A 20,271-nucleotide genomic window follows, 5' to 3' on the forward strand; every position below is an offset into this window, starting at 1 on the left:
AGGCCTTTTTGCCTCAACTCCTCCTAGGGCATTTGACCCAGTGAGACCAAAATGGCTCCAGATCATCCACACAAGTAGCCCATCAAAAGATATTCATGGTTTTGTAGAATATTGAACGGTGTTGCCGTAGCAACCCTCTGAATTTGGACTTTTTTTCCATTTCAGGCCCAGATAGGTTCTAAACATCAGCCCCAGGGCAGTGCTTGGTCTGTGTACCTGAAATCGTGCATGCTGAAGTAACATCCTAACACGTACAAAAAAGTCTCTTGGACCGATAGCCGAAATCCAACAGGAAGCCTGACATGTTCTAATTAAGGTGTCATTTTTGCAGCATTTTTCACATTTTTCAGGCCTGCTATTTGAATCATCTTCTACTACAGCTTTTCATCCAGTCACACCAAAATGGCTCCAGATCATCTACACAAGTAGCCCATCAAAAGATATTCATGGTTTTGTAGAATATTGAACGGTGTTGCCGTAGCAACCCTCTAAATGTGGGATTTTACTCATATACCACAGTGCACCAAATTGTTACATCTCTGACATACATTGTCCGATCTGCCTCAAACTTCACAGGCTTAATGGGAGGGTAAGGGAGACCGGACACACCCCTCTATCAGCTTTGTTTCACACTCATAACGCCACCTAGTGGCAACAGGAAATCAGTAGGACACTGATACTCATCATCCTATGGTCATTACAGTTTCATTGATGGCTGCAGGCATTACATAGAGCATTGTGACATATTAATTAGTGGGCACTCACCGACGCCACCTAGTGGAAGCGGGAGACGATCGACGCGAAGTACGGCTAGCCTGCTGAGCCGTCAGCAGCCGGGTGAGCCAGCTACTCTCTCGTCTGCGAGAACCTCCGAGCGCGGTGCGGCTGGAGCGTGCCACGGGTCGACGCGCGGCTTGGCTGGAGCGCGCCAGGGGGCGACGCGCGCCGGGTGCGAGGGCCCGCTCATCGCCGCTTGCGGCTTTAATTAGTTTTGTTCTACTTTTTAGTTTAACAGTCAGTGAGGTGGGATTTCTTGGCACCGGCTTTCACAAGAGTTAAACCCTCTTTCTGTGCTGCTTTTACAGTATGACATGAACTGTGGATGCTTCGTTGTTTTCATGTGTAAGGTAACCTGAAGATCCTGGATCTCCACCCACCAGTTTAGTTTGATCCATCTGTCAGGAACCACAAAAGTAGTGATCTCTCAAAGAGTAAAGATGCCTTGTGCCAGAGGGAAGGTGCTTAGATTTCATTTTTTGTCAGTTTGGTGACATCTGACAGCACAACCTGTCTGATGAGGCTTTGATGGACACGTCTGACACTGTGTCTGCATGACTGTGAGAACAGCAGCCTTCACAACCTGTTGACTCTGTGTTGTAACACCTGTTCTCTTAAATCTTAGATCTGAAGCTGCCATGAAAACAAATGGAAATAAGACTGAAGTGAGCACACACTCTGGAAACCACCGAAACTAAACAATTCAAAACAAAAAGTCAAACAGAAATAAAAACTGATCAGAAAATAAAACTACACTGCTCAGAAAAATAAAGGGAACACTCAAATAACACCCTAGATCTGAATGTATGAAATATTCTCATTGAATACTTTGTTCTGTACAAAGTTGAATGTGCTGACAACAAAATCACACAAAAATCATCAATGGAAATCAAATTTATTAACCAATGGAGGCCTGGATTTGGAGTCACACAAAATTAAAGTGTAAAAACACACTACAGGCTGATGCAACTTTGATGTAATGTCCTTAAAACAAGTCAAAATGAGGCTCAGTATTGTGTGTGGCCTCCACGTGCCTGTATGACCTCCCTACAACTCCTGGGCATGCTCCTGATGAGGTGGCGGATGGTCTCCTGAGGCATCTCCTCCCAGACCTGGACTAAAGCATCCACCAACTCCTGGACAGTCTGTGGTGCAACGTGATGTCGGTGGATGGAGCGAGACATGATGTCCCAGATGTGCTCAGTCGGATTCAGGTCTGGGGAACGGGCGGGCCAGTCCATAGCTTCAATGCCTTCATCTTGCAGGAACTGCTGACACACTCCAGCCACATGAGGTCTAGCATTGTCCTGCATTAGGAGGAACCCAGGGCCAACCGCACCAGCATATGGTCTCACAAGGGGTCTGAGGATCTCATCTCGGTACCTAATGGCAGCCATGCTACCTCTGGCGAGCACATGGAGGGCTGTGTGGCCCTCCAAAGAAATGCCACCCCACACCATTACTGACCCACTGCCAAACCGGTCATGCTGAAGGATGTTGCAGGCAGCAGATCGCTCTCCACAGCATCTCCAGACTCTGTCACGTCTGTCACATGTGCTCAGTGTGAACCTGCTTTCATCTGTGAAGAGCACAGGGCGCCAGTGGCGAATTTGCCAATCCTGGTGTTTTCTGGCAAATGCCAAGCGTCCTGCACGGTGTTGGGCTGTGAGCACGACCCCCATCTGTGGACGTCGGGCCCTCATACCATCCTCATGGAGTCAGTTTCCCACCGTTTGTGCAAACACATGCACATTTGTTGCCTGCTAGAGGTCATTTTGCAGGGCTCTGGCAGTGCTCCTCCTGTTCCTCCTTGCACAAAGGTGGAGGTAGCGGTCCTGCTGCTGGGTTGTTGCCCTCCTACGGCCTCCTCCATGTCTCCTGGTAGCGCCTCCAGCCTCTGGACACTACGCTGACAGACATAGCAAACCTTCTTGCCACAGCTCGCATTGATGTGCCATCCTGGATGAGCTGCACTACCTGAGCCACTTGTGTGGGTCGTAGAGTCCGTCTCATGCTACCACGAGTGTGAAAGCACCACCAACATTCAAAAGTGACCAAAACATCAGCCAGAAAGCCTAGGTACTGAGAAGTGGTCTGTGGGCCACACCTGCAGAACCACTCCTTTCTTGCGTGTGTCTTGCTAATTGCCAATAATTTCCACCTGTTGTCTATTCCATTTGCACAACAGCATGTGAAATTGATTGTCAATCAGTTTTGCTTCCTAAGTGGACAGTTTGATTTCACAGAAGTTTGATTTACTTGGAGTTATATTGTGTTGATTAAGTGTTCCCTTTATTTTTTTGAGCAGTGTACATTAACCCAGCAAGTAATTCAGTTTAGCCCTGCAAGTACTGTCACAGGCCTTTATTAAATTTATCATTAACTGCTTTAGCATATTTTCACCCATAAAGCTGTATTTGTTAACAGACACACAAGTTAATGTTTCAGTCCAATTGTAGCCACATTAATGTGTAACTAAGTTAAACATGTGAAAGGAGACTCAAAGAATTATGTTATTGTATTGCCCCACCTGAACTCCATTGGGAAAGGGTTACCTGACTTAGCTTAACAAGTGCATCGGGTAGTTTTAAACCCAGGACATGATGAAGTGAAATTACAATCTAGAGTACCGTGCAAAAGTCTTGAGTCACCCCTCATTTCTTTATATTTTGCTTCCACTGATCCAGATTTTCTCAATTTTCTTGATCTACAGTTCTCCAAACTTTTTCTTTGGACATTTGCTGTTTTTCTTTTTTTACTCTTTCAAACCAGTACCTGACCATTTTCAGAGGAATGTTTGTTCCTTATTAAGCCTCTTAACATTGACCTATGAATCATGTGTCAAACAGGAAGGCACCTAACTCAAAGAATGAACCGGTGTTGTGTCTACACATAACAGACAACAAAGAACCAGTTTTTAAATTATATCTTCAGGCGCTTCAGGCGGACGGTTTGACAGATGTAAAGTAGGTCAAGGCAGATGACTGCCCCTCCCTGAGCCTGGTTCTGCTGGAGGCTACTTCTTGTTAAAAAGGGAGTTTTTCCTTCCCACTGTCACCAAGTGCTTGATCACATGGGGTTGTTTTGACTGTTGGGTTTTCTCTGTAATTATTATTGTAGGGTCGACTGCTTGTTGTGATTTGGTGCTGTATAAATAAAATTGAATTGAAAATTAGAACTATTAGCCAAACTTGACATATTTCGGCATGCTGTGCAGTCTTTAAAAAAAAAAAAAATCACAGGAAGCTAGACAAGTGAAGGACAAAAGAAGAAGCGTCAGGCCTAAAAACTGTCTGCAGCAGACAAACGGTCTCTGAAAGTCATGTCCTTAAGAAACAGGAGAAATCCAGCAAAGATGTGAAACAGGACCTGAGAGACGCATCAGTGAACAGAGGCTTCAGTGAACAGTAGACAGTTGATCCGTCTACTGTTCACTGAAGCCTCATCAGAAATGGTCTCAGTGGAAGGTCGGCTGTCAAGAAGCCGTTCTTAAGGAAGGAAATGGGGAGAAGGGTCTGAGTTAGTCCACACCACATAAGAACTGGACTGACAATCAGGTCAGTTTGGTTTAAATCATCATCAATATGTATGGAGGAGGTCAGAGAGGTATAGGCTCGGTCATGGTTTGGAGATCTTGGCAAAATTGATGAAATTATAAACAGAACAGTACCATCAGATTTTGAACCACCATCTGGAAAACATCTGCTTGGCAACAGCTTCATCTTTCAGCATGAAGATGATCCCAAACACTGCAACTGCAGCAAAAGCATACCCGTCATGGACTGACCTCCCTAGATCCCGGACCTCAGACCTCAGCATCATTGAAGCAAAGTGAGAACAGAGCTAAAGGCAGCTAACATCCAAAGAAGAGCTTTCATGAAACATGGGAAGTATTTAAAGAAATTACAAGAACATTCATCTAATTGAGTTCAGGCTGTGCTAACAAATAAATGTGGTCATATCAAATACTGACTTTAAGCTTGCTAGAACTGAATAAACTTTGTTTATGCCTCATACCCTGTATTTCCATGCATGCTTGCATGTGTTTGAAGAAATCGCTGCACCCATTTTCCAAGCAAAATCTAAAGAAATTAGGGGTGGCTCAAGACTTTTGCACAGTACTGTACATAAAGGAGGGTTTTTTTGGCCAACATGCAGCAGCTTTGACACTTAGCTAAAGATGAAACCGCTGCTGGCATTTACCAAATATAGAAGGTCTTTGATGTGGGTTTTAGGTGAGTGTTTAGTATGTAGATCAGAGAGGTCAGGTCAGCACCAGGGATGTCATGCTCCAGATTTTTTGACACTGGGTAACCATCACTTTAAAAAAAAAAAAAAGGACTGTGTTTATGCTCACTGTTGCACCTATGAGTAGAAAAAAAAAAAAAAACTGATTACCTACATGCAAAAGTAACCAGAGGCATGAACAGTCAGGGAGAGTGTTTGAATGTAGTAAATGCACGCGTGAATTTAGCACTAAAGTCTATCTAACATGTGCCAAGCATATGTTATTTAATATTTACCATCCTGCAGGTTTAGGCTCTTTTTATGCACTGACCTGAAAAACGTATGTCAGGCTTCTTAAAATACCTCTGGTGACTGACAGGGTGTGAAGGATGGACGACCCCCCGAGTGAGAATCATTCCACGGATGCCTGAACTCTGGTGAGACGGCTGAATCTGGTCATTATGCACTCAGTCACACATGCACGTGTTTACACCCCAAATTTTTGAGCCGTGACAGAGTTTTTGCCTCAGTTTAAAAGAAAAAGGAAACTATTCATATAAAAAAATTTTCCCCCAAAGAACCAAAGAATTAAAGTTATAACTGACAAATTTCCAAAACAGCTGGATTTGTGCATGTTCAAATTCCAAACCCAAACAAGTCCACATTCCTTGAGGTAGCTATAAATGTTAATCATTTACATCAGTCAACCACACTGTAGGTGATAGCGTAGCATGAGGCTAAAAATGGAATAAGATAAACATAATAAACATTGTTTTATTGCATGCAGTTCAAATGGATCGCGAAGGTCTAGGGCATAGTTTTTCAGAAGTGACCCTATTTGAATGAGAGGGTGCCGTCCCAATGCTGAGTCTACAGGTGCAACACAGAGTCTCACACATCATCTATTTATGGCTAAGAAACATATTTAAGATGCTAGAATTCACCAAAAACTGAAGCACAAACTTATTGGACAGCCTGTGCCTCACAGCAGGTAATACTGCTCATCAGCTAATTCTATTAAAAATGCTCCAAAAGGCACTTGCACCATAAACAAGTGTGAACAGATCCAGTTCAGTTTTCAAATCAGCACATGTGACGTCCAGCAGACAGCAGCCGGCTCCAGGTGCCACAACTTTAATCTGTATCCAGATTAAAGCCCCACACAAATTTTAAAAAGGGGGAAACTATCCATAACTACAAATAAATAAAGGGCCTGGTTATAAACATGTTTCCTTTATATAAATCTGGATGTTTTAACTTGGGAGTTTAGGGAGATTGACTCACTTTTAGAGTCAGTCTTAAGTGGCCTTTAGAGGAAGTGCACTTTTTGGTATTTTTGCATTGGTTTCATATTTCTGCCCCAAAGGTCACAGCTTGGTTTACACTCTATTTTGCCATTTGAGTGAGTTTGAACTTCATCCTGCATCTTCTGTATCTAACTATCTTTTGCAGATTTGGTGTTTGTGGGGGCAATAGCATATGATTCACATCATTTTCCCCCCTGTCAAACCATTCGGAGCCCTCGTGCCCCATGGATGCCTCCTGGAAAAGACCACTTCCATCAGGATAGAATTTGCAGTGGCCTTTCCCTTCAGGAGGACAAGGGGACTCAAACCAGGCCAGCAAAGCAGCAAAGAGCCACAGGATCCCCTCACTGCAGGGGTCAAAGGTTCAGGTTAAATTTATTACCTGTCTGTACATACCAAGCAGTCCAAGCTGGATGTGAATGCTGCCTGAGTGGCTGTGAGGGAATATTAGGTACATCCTAATTTTGTAATGGTCAGTTTGTGTTATCAGAAATGTGTACATATGCGATTATGGTCAACTTGAATGATCGTTGTACATTTGTAACATGGCAACGGCACTTTACAATGTTTTAAGTAAACATTTCTAATTCATTTGCCGGCCTGTCTTCATAATATTGCAATAAATCTTCTTTCAGCTGCTCCCTTCAGGGGTTGCCACCATCATCTGCCTCTAACTCATCCTTCCTCTGTCACACCAGCACTCTGCAAGTCCTCCTTCACTACATCTTCTCTGCAGTCTTCCTCTTTTCCTCTCCCCCAGCAACTCCATCTTCAACATCCTCTGTCCAGTAAAAACCAACATCCCTCCATCTAAATAAAATGTATTTCCACACTTGACTAAAACTTAAAACCAAAAGAAATCCTGGCTCACACTGAGTGTTTCATCCTGTTCTTTAGAACAACTACTCCAAGACTACTGCAAGAAAACCTGAAACGTGGTTATTAAAGCACATGTAGGTTGATGCAAGAACGCAGAATGAAGTTTTGGTTTTTTTAAAGTGTATATTTCTTTTTTAAATGTACAGGTGCTTCCAGAGCATTTTACAATAGGTGGCACAGGGGGGCCAAGAAGCAGAAGTACTGCTTTGAGTCCCCACTGCAGTGGGTGACATCATCGTTTGCATGTATACCTCTGCACTAGTGTGTGTGTGTGTGTGTGTGTGTGTGTGTGTGTGTGTGTGTGCTTCCTCATGAGTCACACTGAGCTTAATATGTTGGACTTGGAGCTTATAAATTTTTTTTTTTTACTCAAATAGAAGTCCTCATAACCAACTGAGTGTGCACACACACACACACACACACACACACACACTTATGGTGTCAAGGCTGGAGACGGGTCACCTGTCCAACTTTGAGACAGTCACACTCTTACATCCAAATCTTTGGAAGCAGGGAGAAGTTTGACCCAATATTACGTCTGTCAAAAACAGCAATCTCGGTGCAGCCTTTGATTAAAAAAAACAAAAACAAATTTTGACACCTCAGTCCAGATGAATTATTGCCCAATCTCTAAACTTCCTTTTACTTCAAAGATTTTGGAGATGGTCTTTCTTCTTGAGTTTTAAACTTTTTTAGATGTGAATGGGATTCTTGAGGTGTTACCGTCTGGCTTTGCGGCATTTCTCAGCACAGAATTGGTTCTTAAAGGTTGTTAATGATGTTTTATTAGCTACTGACTCTGGGGTTTCTGTTATTTTAATGCTTTTAGATCTTACAGCTGTCTCTGACACCGTCAACGACAGTATTCTCATTTCTCGCCTTGAGCACTGTGTGGGGGTCACAGACACAGCTTCAGAGTGGTTTGGTTTGTACTTGTCAGAAAGAAGTTTTAGGGTCAGTTTTGGAGGCTCAACTTCTCCCTCTGCACTGGTCCTATGTGGAGTTCCACAGGGTTCTGTTCTGGGGCCAATTCTTTTCTCTTACATTTACTTACACTAGGATTCATTCTGAAAAGATACGGTACGGTCCACTTCTATGCTGATAATTCCCAAATCTGTTAGCCCCTGAAAGGAAATGATGGCAGCTTATTAAAAGTGTTGGAATGTTTTGATGACATTAAAGCCTGGATGGCCTTAGAATTTTTTAATTTTAATGAAAATGGATGCCTCTTGGGTGAGGTGTTCCGGGCATGTCCCACCGGGAGGAGGCCCCGTGGCAGACCCAGGACACGCTGGAGAGATTATATCTCTCGGCTGGCCTGGGAACGCCTTGGGGTCCCTCCGGATGAGCTGGAGGAGGTGGCTGGGGACAGGGAAGCCTGGACTTCTCTGTTTAGGCTCCTGCCCCCGTGACCCGGCCCCGGATAAGCGGAAGAGAATGGATGGATGGATGAATGAAAGAAAGACTGATGTTATGATACTTGGACCCAGTCATTCCAGCAGTTGTCCAAAATTGGACCTGTGCCCGCCAGATCTTTACGCAGGGTTCATACACCATTTCCAGGATCAAATTAAAGGTTTTTGAGGTCAATTTTCAAGATTTTCAAGCACATTAACACTGGGATACATATTTATACAAATACATACATACTCAAAATTATTTCACATTTTTTAATTACATTAAAAAGATGGTATTATGCCATTAAGCCACTTGACAGAAAACAATAACTACTGATGGTTAATTCTGGAAACTTTATTCTCCAGATTGTGAACAAATCTGGTTTAAAACTGCTCTTATGTTGTTGCCATGGTGTAACTCGGTCTAATGCAGTAACCTGAACTATCCATCAAAGTGACCAATCACATTAGGCTCCATACGCTCCGCCCAAGTATTCATGCCACTCGGGAGGAATGAATACTTGCACAGATTATGTTTTGAGACTGACAGGTCACATGCAAACGTGCAGGCCAGGCCCAGGCGGTGAAATTTTCATTTTAGACTTTCCAACTCATTTTCTTTCTCTATCTGATAAGCAAACTATTCAATCAGATAGTTATTTTTTAAATTAAATCAAAAATGGTTACAATTTCAAGCAAAAATTAAAGCACTTTTCAAACCTTGAAACCTTGAAAACACAATACTAAGATCCAAGCATTTTCAAGGATTTCCAGCACTCCTACAAACCCTGTTTATGTTAAGACCGACGTAAACAACCTTAGTGTGAAAATGGACTGACTTAAAACTGGACAGATTCATCTTGTTGTGAAATCAGGTTTTTACCAATTGAGGCTTCATTCTAAGGTCAAGCCCTTCTCATCTGTTCATAACTGTGAGACAGTTACAGGCTTCTATCCAGCACTGGACGCCCAGCACTGCGCTATGCTGAGCATTTCACCAGTTCGCTATCGAAACTCTTCCATCGCTGCAATTAGCAAGCGGGGCGCACCCCGCACATGTCGCAAATACCAGACTCGCTGCACTATAGTATTATTTCATAGCAATTTGCAAACGTCTACCGGGCACGGCCAATTTCGTTCACAATGTGCCAAGTGTCAATGTGAAGAAGAAGAAAAAGGAAACTCAAAGGACAATATCAGGCTTCTTATTAAACATAAAATCCCAGGAGCTGTGAGAGGCTATGTCATGCTGACAATGACAATGACCAATATTCAAACGTAGGGAGTGCTTTTAGCAGCTGATCGGATTGATAAAATATCTGGATTATAATGTTTTGATTTCTGCAAACCAATTAGTGGAAGGAAATGTCGCTCTGGGACATATGTAAGTGTAACTCTTCTGGTTTATATGCAAAATGAATTATCGCTCTAATAAAGCCTGAATTAGAGCTCTGCGTGGGTGATACGTACGTAACCAGCAGTCCTGTCTAAACCCTACACTGTAACATACAACATAACCTGACACGCGCCTCTCGAGAAATGTAACTACACACCCACAAGAATTGTGATTATCGCGTAGCCTTCAGGGGGGATTTCTGGTTACCTGCAAAGACCCGAGGCAGAAGTCTAATTCAGGCCTAACTGTTCACCATCACTCAATTTGCAAGCGGGCGTGGCATTTATCGTTTGCTAATTAGCTAATTCTAACCCCTCCAAAAAATGCACCAGGGTGAAATTCTTTTTGGCTAGAACCCCATGTTATAGTTATGCTATTATTATAACATTGGTGTAAATCAGGCCCCCCTTTCCTGTCTTCAATTGGTCCAAAATGCCGATGCTCGCTTTATTACCAGAACCCGTAAGATGGAGCATATCACCCCTGTTCTGGCCTCCCTTCATTGGTTTCCTGTGTGTTTTAGGACTGATTTTAGGATTTTACTGCATGCCTTTAAATCCCTTAATAGGTTGGCTCTTGCTGATCTCTTATGTGCCCTTATGTTCCTTCAAGGTCACTGAGATCTGCTGATCCTCCATGTTCCAAAAACTAGACTTAAGAATGGGGGGTGTGATCACGCTCTCTCAGCCATTGCCCCTTAACTGTGGAGTGAGCATTTAGACAAACGTCTCGATCAGCATGTTAAAAGCCATTCACATAAAAAGGAAACAGTACAAATACCATATATGTGGTTGGACAAGAGTATGAAGAAATAAATATTCCACATTTACAGGCTGCAGAGATCACAGCTGGAATCCTACAGGGGACAGATGTTTACGCTTTAGTTGCGTTATTTTAAATGCATTATTCATTTTTATAAGGTTTAGACACTAAAACCTCTCGTCGTGGAGGTCAGAGTTAAAATGCATCAGTTGCCACATTTCTTTCCTCAAAGCTTGTTTTCTTGGTTGCCGTGGTGACACCTTCCCCACGGAAAAATCTAAAAAACAGATTCGCTGCAAAACAGGAAACAGTTTCAAACAAAGTGTCGCTGATTGACTTAGAAAACCGGCGGTTAGCGTCAGTGAACAGAAACAAAGAGTTCTCCGTGCCTGCTGCGCTGTGAGGGGGAAAAAGGAGAAGCGCTATTAAATAAAACCTGACTAACTCGACGGTTGGCCGCCGGGACGCCTGCAGCTGCAGCGCTCTCCGGGGCTTCACCCTTCACGTTGTGCTTTGCAACGTGACCGCTATTATCCATTCCCCTGTTACGTCGACGGGGCGCTTGGCTCCGCCCACTCCAGGGTCCTGAAAGTGTGTCACTGGGTTAAAGTGGCTCGAGCAGCCGGACGGAGGGGCGTGGCTGACAAATGGGTCACATGGGCGAGCCCACTATTGAGAACATTTAGTTCTCTCCACGAGCCTGTAGTCACAAACACAGCAAAAAAGGGGGGGAGTTCCTGCGATACAGCCGCCCGTACTCGACGCACTCTTTCTCAGACGCGCCTTCATGAGTCACCGACTTGGACCTGCAGAATTTTCCCGAAATAGCAGCACGGTGTGAGCTCCTGCACCGTCTCCGACTACAATCGCAGAGTTTGTCCCCCTCTCGTTGATGTGACAAGTGGCCGAAGTCGTGATAGATCATCCGAGTTTAGTCAGATATCCGTTGGAGTTCTTTTGTTTTTAATTCACTGATCGGAGATGCCTGAGGACATTGGGACAGCCAAGCCTGGTAAGTTTATTATTTCTAATCATTACAGAAAAATAAAAGACTCTTAAGCCTGTCGTAGCCATTGCAGGGACTGTGCGGAGACGCTGCTGCAGTGGGATTTGATTAAGCTGTCATCTGTTCTTAATACCGCCTTTATTATAGAAAGTTAATCATAAGGGCTTTTTTACGGTTGTCGACGGGATTCCCATTAAAGTTATGATGCGGGTCATTGACTTCAGATTATACGTGTGACATGCAGACTTGTTATGAATAATTCTGAATTTAAGATGTTTTGAATGGCGGATTAAATGAATGGTGTCCTGGTAAGCAGAAGGGGTTTATCTTGCAGTATTTTAACCCAAACGTCAGGAAACGTTATCATGATTTTAAATGCTTGTGTCAGAGTAAGTTGTCGCGACTTAAAGTGCTGTAACAGACGGTATTTTCGCTGTTTTGCCGTGTTTTCGATCGGGGTTAGGAGTGCCAGTGAGCCGATGCGTTTACATTTGACACAACAACCGTGTTCTACTTCCCCGAGCCCGCTCACATGGACGACGTAGCCTAGCCATGTGCCTCTGTGTACACGCTCCCAGGGAACACTCCTCTGATTGGTCGAGGGGCGTGCCCTTCGGCGAGCACGCTTCGGCGGTGCTGTACTCTGATTGGCGTGGACGAAGCCCGTGACGTAGGACATTGCATAATCCACTCTGTACGCCGCACTCCTGGCGCGAGGCTCTTCTGCGAGGTACACGTGAGTCGGGGAGAGACAACAGCGAGCTGACCTAGATTTTTTTCTCTGTCCTGGCGTTTCGCTTTCACAGAAATTCATGACAGGTCCACGTGTGGGAGGGCCGTGAAAAAGAGCAGTCATGGCCGGTGTTAGGTAATCGTTTGTCGCGGCCTGTGACATTAACTTTTTTTTTTTTTTTAAAGAAAAACGAAGTTCAGCTTACTCACGGATGTTCCTGTAAACACCGAGTCTTCACTGGACACGTTATTTTTGTGGAAAGTTCCCAAGTATGTTTGGCAGAGGCGTTTCCAGGATTAAGAAAAAACGGGGTGACCCAGAATACTTTAGTACAGACGGTGCTGAGTTTTTTTTACTCAATACTGTAGAAATGTAGCATCAAAAATACTTAAAGTAAAAGTACTCATACAGAATAATATACATTATAACTACTGACTTTCTGATGTGCATCACTTTAACTTTATATGTAATGTTAGTTTTTCCTGTAACATTACATTATCTATTTTATACTTTTATTGTAACTATAGCTTTAAAGTAAGTGGTATGCAGAAGCAAGGACAGTAGTGTGCGTGCACGTGTTCAGAAAAGCACTCATGAGCTTTTACAGAGATTACAGATTTCAGGCCCAACGATGCAGTTTTCTCTGTATTATTTTTGAAAGTAAGTTTGACATTTAACCACCTCACCACCCATTCATTCACTTCAGCTTGTCAAACTGGGACAGTTTGCCCGAGGGCATTTAAACTGCAATTATTTAAATTTTAAAGAGCTTCATAAACGCCCCCAGTGACCACGTCTTTGGAGCTGCTGCGTCTTAAATGGACAACTCTGGGATTAAAACTCAGGATCCATCTGTAGAGATTTTCTTGCTGAACATGTCATTACATAACACACGGTGGATGTTTCCCCTTTGCATTATTTGCTTCCTACACGTGTTGTCCTGCTCTGGTGTTTCACTGACCCCGTCTAGTTAAGTCATTGGAGCACGCTCCCATAGCACAGAGACCCAGGCTTCTTATGTAACAGTGTTATCCAACCAACAAGCAGTGGAGGTGATAAAGCAGGTCAATCACAGCGTTGAATAAGCCAACCAGGAAGCGCACACACACTGGACTCCTGTGCTGGGTGTGTCAGAGGCACCAGTTTGTGCTGCAGGTGTTTGTGTTGTTGTAACTTGCTCTTTAATTCCTGTTATCGTTTCAGTTTCACATTAAAGCTCGCGAGCTTTGTTTTGTACCATCAAAAAGAACAAAACACGGATGCGTTGCCGGGGTTGTGCTCTGCGTGTTACAGTTCTTAGCATCAGATTTACATGGAAACAGGCTATCACATGTTCAGAGATAGCAGTGTTTGCCTTGTGTGTTTGCACTGGTTTACTTTCATGTTAGAACAAGGTTGGTTTTTCCCAGAAGGCCCTACTGACACAAAGTGAGCAAAGGTTATAGGTTACAGAGAAAATAATACTGAAAGGGAAACCCAACTCAAATGCTGTATGAATAATGTGTTTAAATGATCCAGTTCTCACATATGCATCTCTGCACAGGACACTAATGAAGTCCATTTCATTAGAATCAAGTTAAAAAGCAGTACATTTAAGCCATTTTGCCTTGAGATTCCTCAGGATCACAGTGCCTCTTGTTGCTTTCTCAAGGCCATATTTTGCCCACGTGTTTATTAGAACAGCAGCAATAAGTTGCGTCTGAATTTCTATGTTGAGAAAGACTAAATTTATGTATATAAGTAACAAGTCTTTTCCTGCTTTAAAGTCCCATAACACTCTGACCCTCTCTCTGCAGGAGGTGTCATTGCCTACATTTCCTCCGGGTCGGCCCCCAGCCCAGAGTCCTCTATGGGCAGCAGCGGCTACATGTCCACATCGCCCATTCCTTCTCGCCCCTCGCTACCCAGCAGGGCCGTGGGCATGGTGGTGGATATCGCTCCCCCAGCCAAGAACGGCAGCCCGCGCGGCCATGGCGCCGAAAAGGCCGGCCGTTCGTCTGCATCTGCAAAGAGCAGCATCACGAGTAAGTGCTAAAGCCTTCATTTTATCATCAGCACATTATACGTCACATGTGGTGAACCCCTGCTCATCTTTGTCTTTGAAGAAATCAATGGCATGGTGCTGCTGTGTAAAGTGTGTGGGGACGTGGCGTCAGGCTTCCACTACGGCGTCCACGCTTGCGAAGGATGCAAGGTGAGACGCATGTCTGGAACGAGTGATTGCAAATTAAAGTGATGTCCTCTTATGCACGTGGCTCATGCTCATCACTGGGGAATTTTGGGACTCTTTAGGGCTTCTTCAGGAGGAGCATCCAGCAGAACATCCAATATAAGAAGTGTCTTAAGATGGAGAACTGCACCATCATGAGGATCAACAGGAACCGCTGCCAGCAGTGTCGCTTTAAGAAGTGCCTGGCTGTTGGCATGTCCAGAGATGGTGAGAATTAAGATTGAGTTACATCCAAAAAGCAAAAAAACATCTGCTGACTCGTGCTTTTTCTGAAAGCTTATTAAACCTAATGACCGTCCCTCTCTCAGCTGTTAGATTTGGCCGTATCCCAAAAAGGGAAAAACAGAGGATGCTGCTGGAGATGCAGAACGCCATGAACAACATGATGAGCAACAACAGCCAATTACACAGCATGCTGCAAGGACACCAGAGCTCCTCTGTGCCCATGGAGGCCATGACAAGAGACACCAGCTCCTTTCCATCTTCTTCCTCCTCTTCTGCTTCCGATTCTCCGTCGTGTTCCAACCCATCCTCCCCGCAGTGCCCTCAGGACTCAGAGTCAGTGGTTTCAATGGACACCACCTCCAGCTCTGCCTCCTCCTGTGCGTCGGACAGCGGTGAGGACGAGGCTGTTGTCACACTGAACAGGCAGCACCAAGATGCCTTCACGTTCACCCAGCAGAGGTCACCGACACAAGGTCAGACCTCGCCCTCACCCGTCACGGTGTGTGAAAGCCGCATGGAGGAGCAGCAGGATAGGTGGAACTGCTGGAACGACAATGTGGCCGTGGGAGATTACCAGAACTGTCCTTACAGTAGTGGCCAACATGTCACCAATCCTGCCTACAGGGAGGAGAGGAGAGGTTACCAGCAGCAGCTCAACAGCGCCCCCAGCTGCAAACAGTCAGAAGACAGCCAAAGACAGCAGACAGAGCTCCAAACACAACCTGCCTCAAGTGCTTACAGTGGACCAACCAGCTGTGAGACTAACAGAGCACATTTGGTGAGTGATTTCATTTATCCAACTTTGAAATCTTCAAAGTTCACTAAAATGAAAAGCTGGATTAATTTTTGTGGCACTTCCTGACACCTTTCCTGTTTTTTGTTTTCCAGGTGTGCCCAATGAACGCCTCACCTTACGTGGACCCCAGCAAGCCCAGCCAGGAGGTCTGGGAGGAGTTCTCCATGAGCTTCACACCTGCCGTGCGGGAGGTGGTCGAGTTTGCCAAGGGGATCCCGGGCTTCCGCGACCTACCCGAACACGACCAAGTCGGCCTGCTGAAGGCCGGAACCTTTGAGGTAAGAGGGCAAACAGGCCGAACACAAACGCTGTTATTTTGTCCTTGCTTTCAAGTCAGATACTGCAGGAATACAGCAGCCACACAGAGCAACCCGTCAGCTGTGCGCACAGACTCATATTTGTTCTGATAACATGAAAGAGGCTTCTCCAATCTTCTGCAACTGTGTAACATTATGCCAACCCTTCATTTCTTTCTTTAAACTGATACAGACCAAAGAGATTCTCTTGAGTAAGACGCTATAGAAAGTTTGAATTAGGATTAGAAAATTGGGCAGTTAGGACACTAGAAAAAGTGTCAGTTATTCTTACTTCTTATTCGGGGTGTGTTTGAGTAATTATTTGTCTGTACAAATTAAACTGTAGCTTAAGTCTCTCCTTCCTCCCTGTCTTTACTCCCAGGTGCTGATGGTTCGATTTGCCTCTCTGTTCAACGTGGCCGAGCGGACCGTGACCTTCCTGAGCGGCAAACGCTACAGCCTTGACACACTACGGGCACTAGGTGCCGGCGAGCTCCTCAACTCCATGTGCGAGTTCAGTGAGAAGCTGGCGGCACTGCGGCTCAGTGCAGACGAAATGAGCCTCTTCACCGCCGTGGTGCTCGTGTCAGCCGGTAAGAATATACATCATAGATATATGGATTACTTTTTACAGCACATCTAGTAGCAGTGTTAACGCTCTCCCTCTGCTCCGGCTCAGACCGCTCAGGGATCCAGGACCTAAAGTCAGTGGAGGTTCTGCAGGACAATCTGATCCGGGCGCTGCGAAACCTGGTGATGCAGAACCACGGCGACGAGTCGGCCACCACATTCACCAAGCTGCTGCTCAAACTTCCCGAGCTGCGTTCGCTCAACAACATGCACTCAGAGGAACTGCTCTCATTCAAAGTGCACCCTTAAAAGGCTTCCGGAGCGGGCACTCGTGTACCCTCCACCTCCTCCGCACACCACCACCTGGACCTGCCTCTCACTGCGCCCTCTCACTCCCCTTCCCTGCAAATCGACCAACCCAGATGTATGTTTGTTTCTAGAATGTATGAACCTTTGTTTTTGTTTTTTTATTCTATTTTTGTTGAAGAGAGAACAATTTAAAATGTACTGTATTTATAGAAGAGGTAGCTTACGCTTGTTGCACACAAACACACGCAAGTGCTCGTGTGTCAGAGGTTTATAGTTTTTGCAGTTGGATGCAGTTTTCTATTTTTAAGAGCAAGAAGAATATTTAACTGGCTTAATGAGAATATAGAATAAAAACCAATTAGTCAATGATTTTGATTATTTTTTAATGTTTGTTTCCTCCAAAAGCCATTTAATTCCAAAGTGTATTCTGAGTGGGTGAATGTGAGAAATGAGATATATATATATATATATATATATATTACTGTAACTTACATGTTTTTACTGCTACATGTTTGTTGAGGAAGACGAGCTATCAGAAAATATACTGAAGATTGTGTGAAGATTGCTGCTAATGCATGGCTGTATTAATGCAAAACTACTATTATTTGGAAGCCCCGCCCCCCTCGCCTCAGAACGCGTCAGTTCATTGACTCAATATTTATACAGTTGTACGTTTTATCATACTCATGTCCACGTTAACTGCCTGCTCACAGTCCAGTGATTTCTGGGGGGGGGCGTCGATGATGATGATGATGCCATTAGAAGCAAAAACACTACGTTTGCACGTTTGGGAGCAGAAAAAAAAGTTACAGAGAAATAATGTAAAACATGTCGATACTTTCAACACACAAATGTTTATTTTCCACCTGCCTGGGCTTTACTGTTTTTTTTTTTTTTTTTTTTTTTTATAAATCAAACTGTTTTCAGCCCAGCACTGAATTTGAAACTTGTCAGCCATTTTGTTAAAATATCTGTTTCTTCTACTGGCAGCACTGCCACCTGTAAATAATATATATATATATATATCTGAAAATAGAATATAAATATGATATAGTATGAATAAAAAAAAAAAGGAAAAATAATCTGTGTGGGCAGTGTTTTTATATTTCACGTTTTCATAATATTGAAACTTTGGCGTTGCAGTGATAGTCATTTACCACTAGGTGGAGTAATGTGCACATGACATCTGGATTTAAACGGGAACTGTTTACAGTATCTGAGAACCCGGTCCTCGAGAAACAGGAATTAAATCCAGCAGAGACCTGAGAGACGCATCTGGCCCTTCATCAAAACTGATGAAACACAGAAAAAGGCCATCAGATTTGATCCACCGTGAAATGTCACGTGGAAGACGTAATTGCAGCAGCTTTGTTTTTCAGCATGCCAATGATCCCAAACACACTGCCAATGCAGTAAAAGCATTTCTGAGCAGAACAAACGCACAAAAGGACGCTTCCCCAGAGCTCGGACCACAACGTTAATTAAGCAGCGAGGGACCCTCCCCACAGATAATGGAATAAAAGGCAGCCAACATCCAGGAAGGCTGGAGAACTATTGCTGAACACAGCGTCAATGCATTTTAATTGGAATGACAGGAAACTGGAAAACTGGTAACACTGGATGCAGCTTTGTGCCTTAAAACAAATATATTACCTGAAAATGATTTTTTAAAAGAGCCTGGAAATTGTTTATTCAAAAACTATTTTGCAAAGTAGTGATCAAGTATTTATCCTCCTTACCAAAGTACAAGTCAGGATTCTATTTAAGCCATAATACAAATGTTTCAGCAGCAAAATAGACTTTAAATAACTAAAGTAACAGTGCCCATTAGGCAGAACCCTAAACATATTCAGTCATTAATGTGCATTTCTCTTCATTCACAGCCAGCGATGACTTATATTGCTGAGTAGCTTTATATATAAAACACTGTGTCATACAAATAATTTAAAATCTGCTTCTAATAAGTAAAGTTTTTTAAAAAAATGTAATGGAACACGAAGTACAATATTTTCATCCAAAGTGGTTAAAATTTAGCATAAAAGAGAAACACTTCAAACACTGTACTTCAGCAAAGTACTCCCCCAACCATACCCTCATGCAGTTACTTTTTGTACTGTAATATTAATGGTACTCTAAGCTATTGGCTGGTGGAGGGGAGGGTCCAGTCTTATTTTTGGGGGGTAGGTGCTCTGGTGCATGAAGTGTTAATCATTAGACAATTGATAAGGTTCACTTAACATCTGGGTACAATTAAAGTTCCAACATTCTGATGTTTACTGAGTAACACCCTTTTATTATTATTATTACTTCTAGGCTGGACTATTGTAATTCATTATTATCAGGCTGTCCTAAAAGCTCCCTGAAAAGCCTTCAGCTGATCCAAAATGCTGCAGCTAGAGTACTAACAGGGACTAGAAAGAGAGAGCAGATTTCTCCCATATTGGCTTCTCTTCATTGGCTCCCTGTTAAATCTAGAATAGAATTTAAAATTCTTCTCCTCACCTACAAGGTCTTGAATAATCAGGCACCATCTTATCTCAAAGACCTCATAGTACCATATCACCCCAACAGAGCACTTCCCTCTCAGACTGCTGGCTTACTTGTGGTTCCTCGGATACTTAAGAGTAGAATGGGAGGCAGAGCCTTCAGCTTTCAGGCCCCTCTTCTGTGGAACCAGCTCCCAGCTTGGATTCAGGAGACAGACACCCTCTCTATTTTTAAGATTAGGCTTAAAACTTTCCTTTATGATCAAGCTTATAGTTAGGTTACAATTATAGTTATCCATGGTGTTTCTTCTTCATCATTAGTTATTATTAATCTCTGGCTCTCTTCCACAGCATGTCCTCTCTCTCTCCCCTCAGCCCCCCCTCAGCAGATGACCCCCCCTCCCTGGTTCTGGTTCTGGTTCTGCTGGAGGTTTCTTCCTGTTAAAAGGGAGTTTTTCCTTCCCACTGTCACCAAGTGCTGCTCATAGGGGGTCGTGTGATCACTGGGTTTTCTCTGTGTTATTGTAGAGTCTTTACCTACAATATAAAGCACCTTGAGGTGACTTGTTGTGATTTGGAGCTATATAAATAAAACTGAACTGAATTGAAAATTCAGCAAAAAATTTATATGCACTAGTGCAAGATATTGTGTGTAGCCGTGTCAGTTTAAATGCAATACTGATGCACGGCCGAGTCATTCACCTGTCTTCCACTTTGTCCTCTTCTGGGTGTTCGGGCAAATGTGTCCCCAGGGATCAGAAGACCCTTTAAAGGTTCCGGGTTGGTCCAAGAAAGGGAAAGAGTGGGGGAGTTACTTATAGATTGATGGGTGTACTTTTAAGATTATACTGTTTTGTTGCATAAATTTATTATTT

The 20,271-nt window shown here is 43.7% G+C and overlaps 1 protein-coding gene across 1 annotated transcript; it reads left to right on the forward strand.

The window, feature by feature from the left end:
* The first annotated feature begins 11,447 nt into the window (after positions 1-11,447).
* nr1d2a (nuclear receptor subfamily 1, group D, member 2a) lies at positions 11,448-17,764 on the forward strand. The gene is made up of 8 exons (XM_030749509.1): positions 11,448-11,757; positions 14,281-14,508; positions 14,590-14,678; positions 14,777-14,921; positions 15,023-15,717; positions 15,828-16,013; positions 16,414-16,624; positions 16,711-17,764. Exons 1-8 carry the CDS (start codon positions 11,727-11,729, stop codon positions 16,908-16,910), a joined length of 1,785 nt encoding a protein of 594 aa, XP_030605369.1. The 5' UTR covers positions 11,448-11,726; the 3' UTR covers positions 16,911-17,764.
* The last annotated feature ends 2,507 nt before the right edge of the window (positions 17,765-20,271 follow it).

Source organism: Archocentrus centrarchus, chromosome 16, assembly GCF_007364275.1.
Source record: "Archocentrus centrarchus isolate MPI-CPG fArcCen1 chromosome 16, fArcCen1, whole genome shotgun sequence".
NCBI lineage: Eukaryota > Metazoa > Chordata > Actinopteri > Cichliformes > Cichlidae > Archocentrus > Archocentrus centrarchus.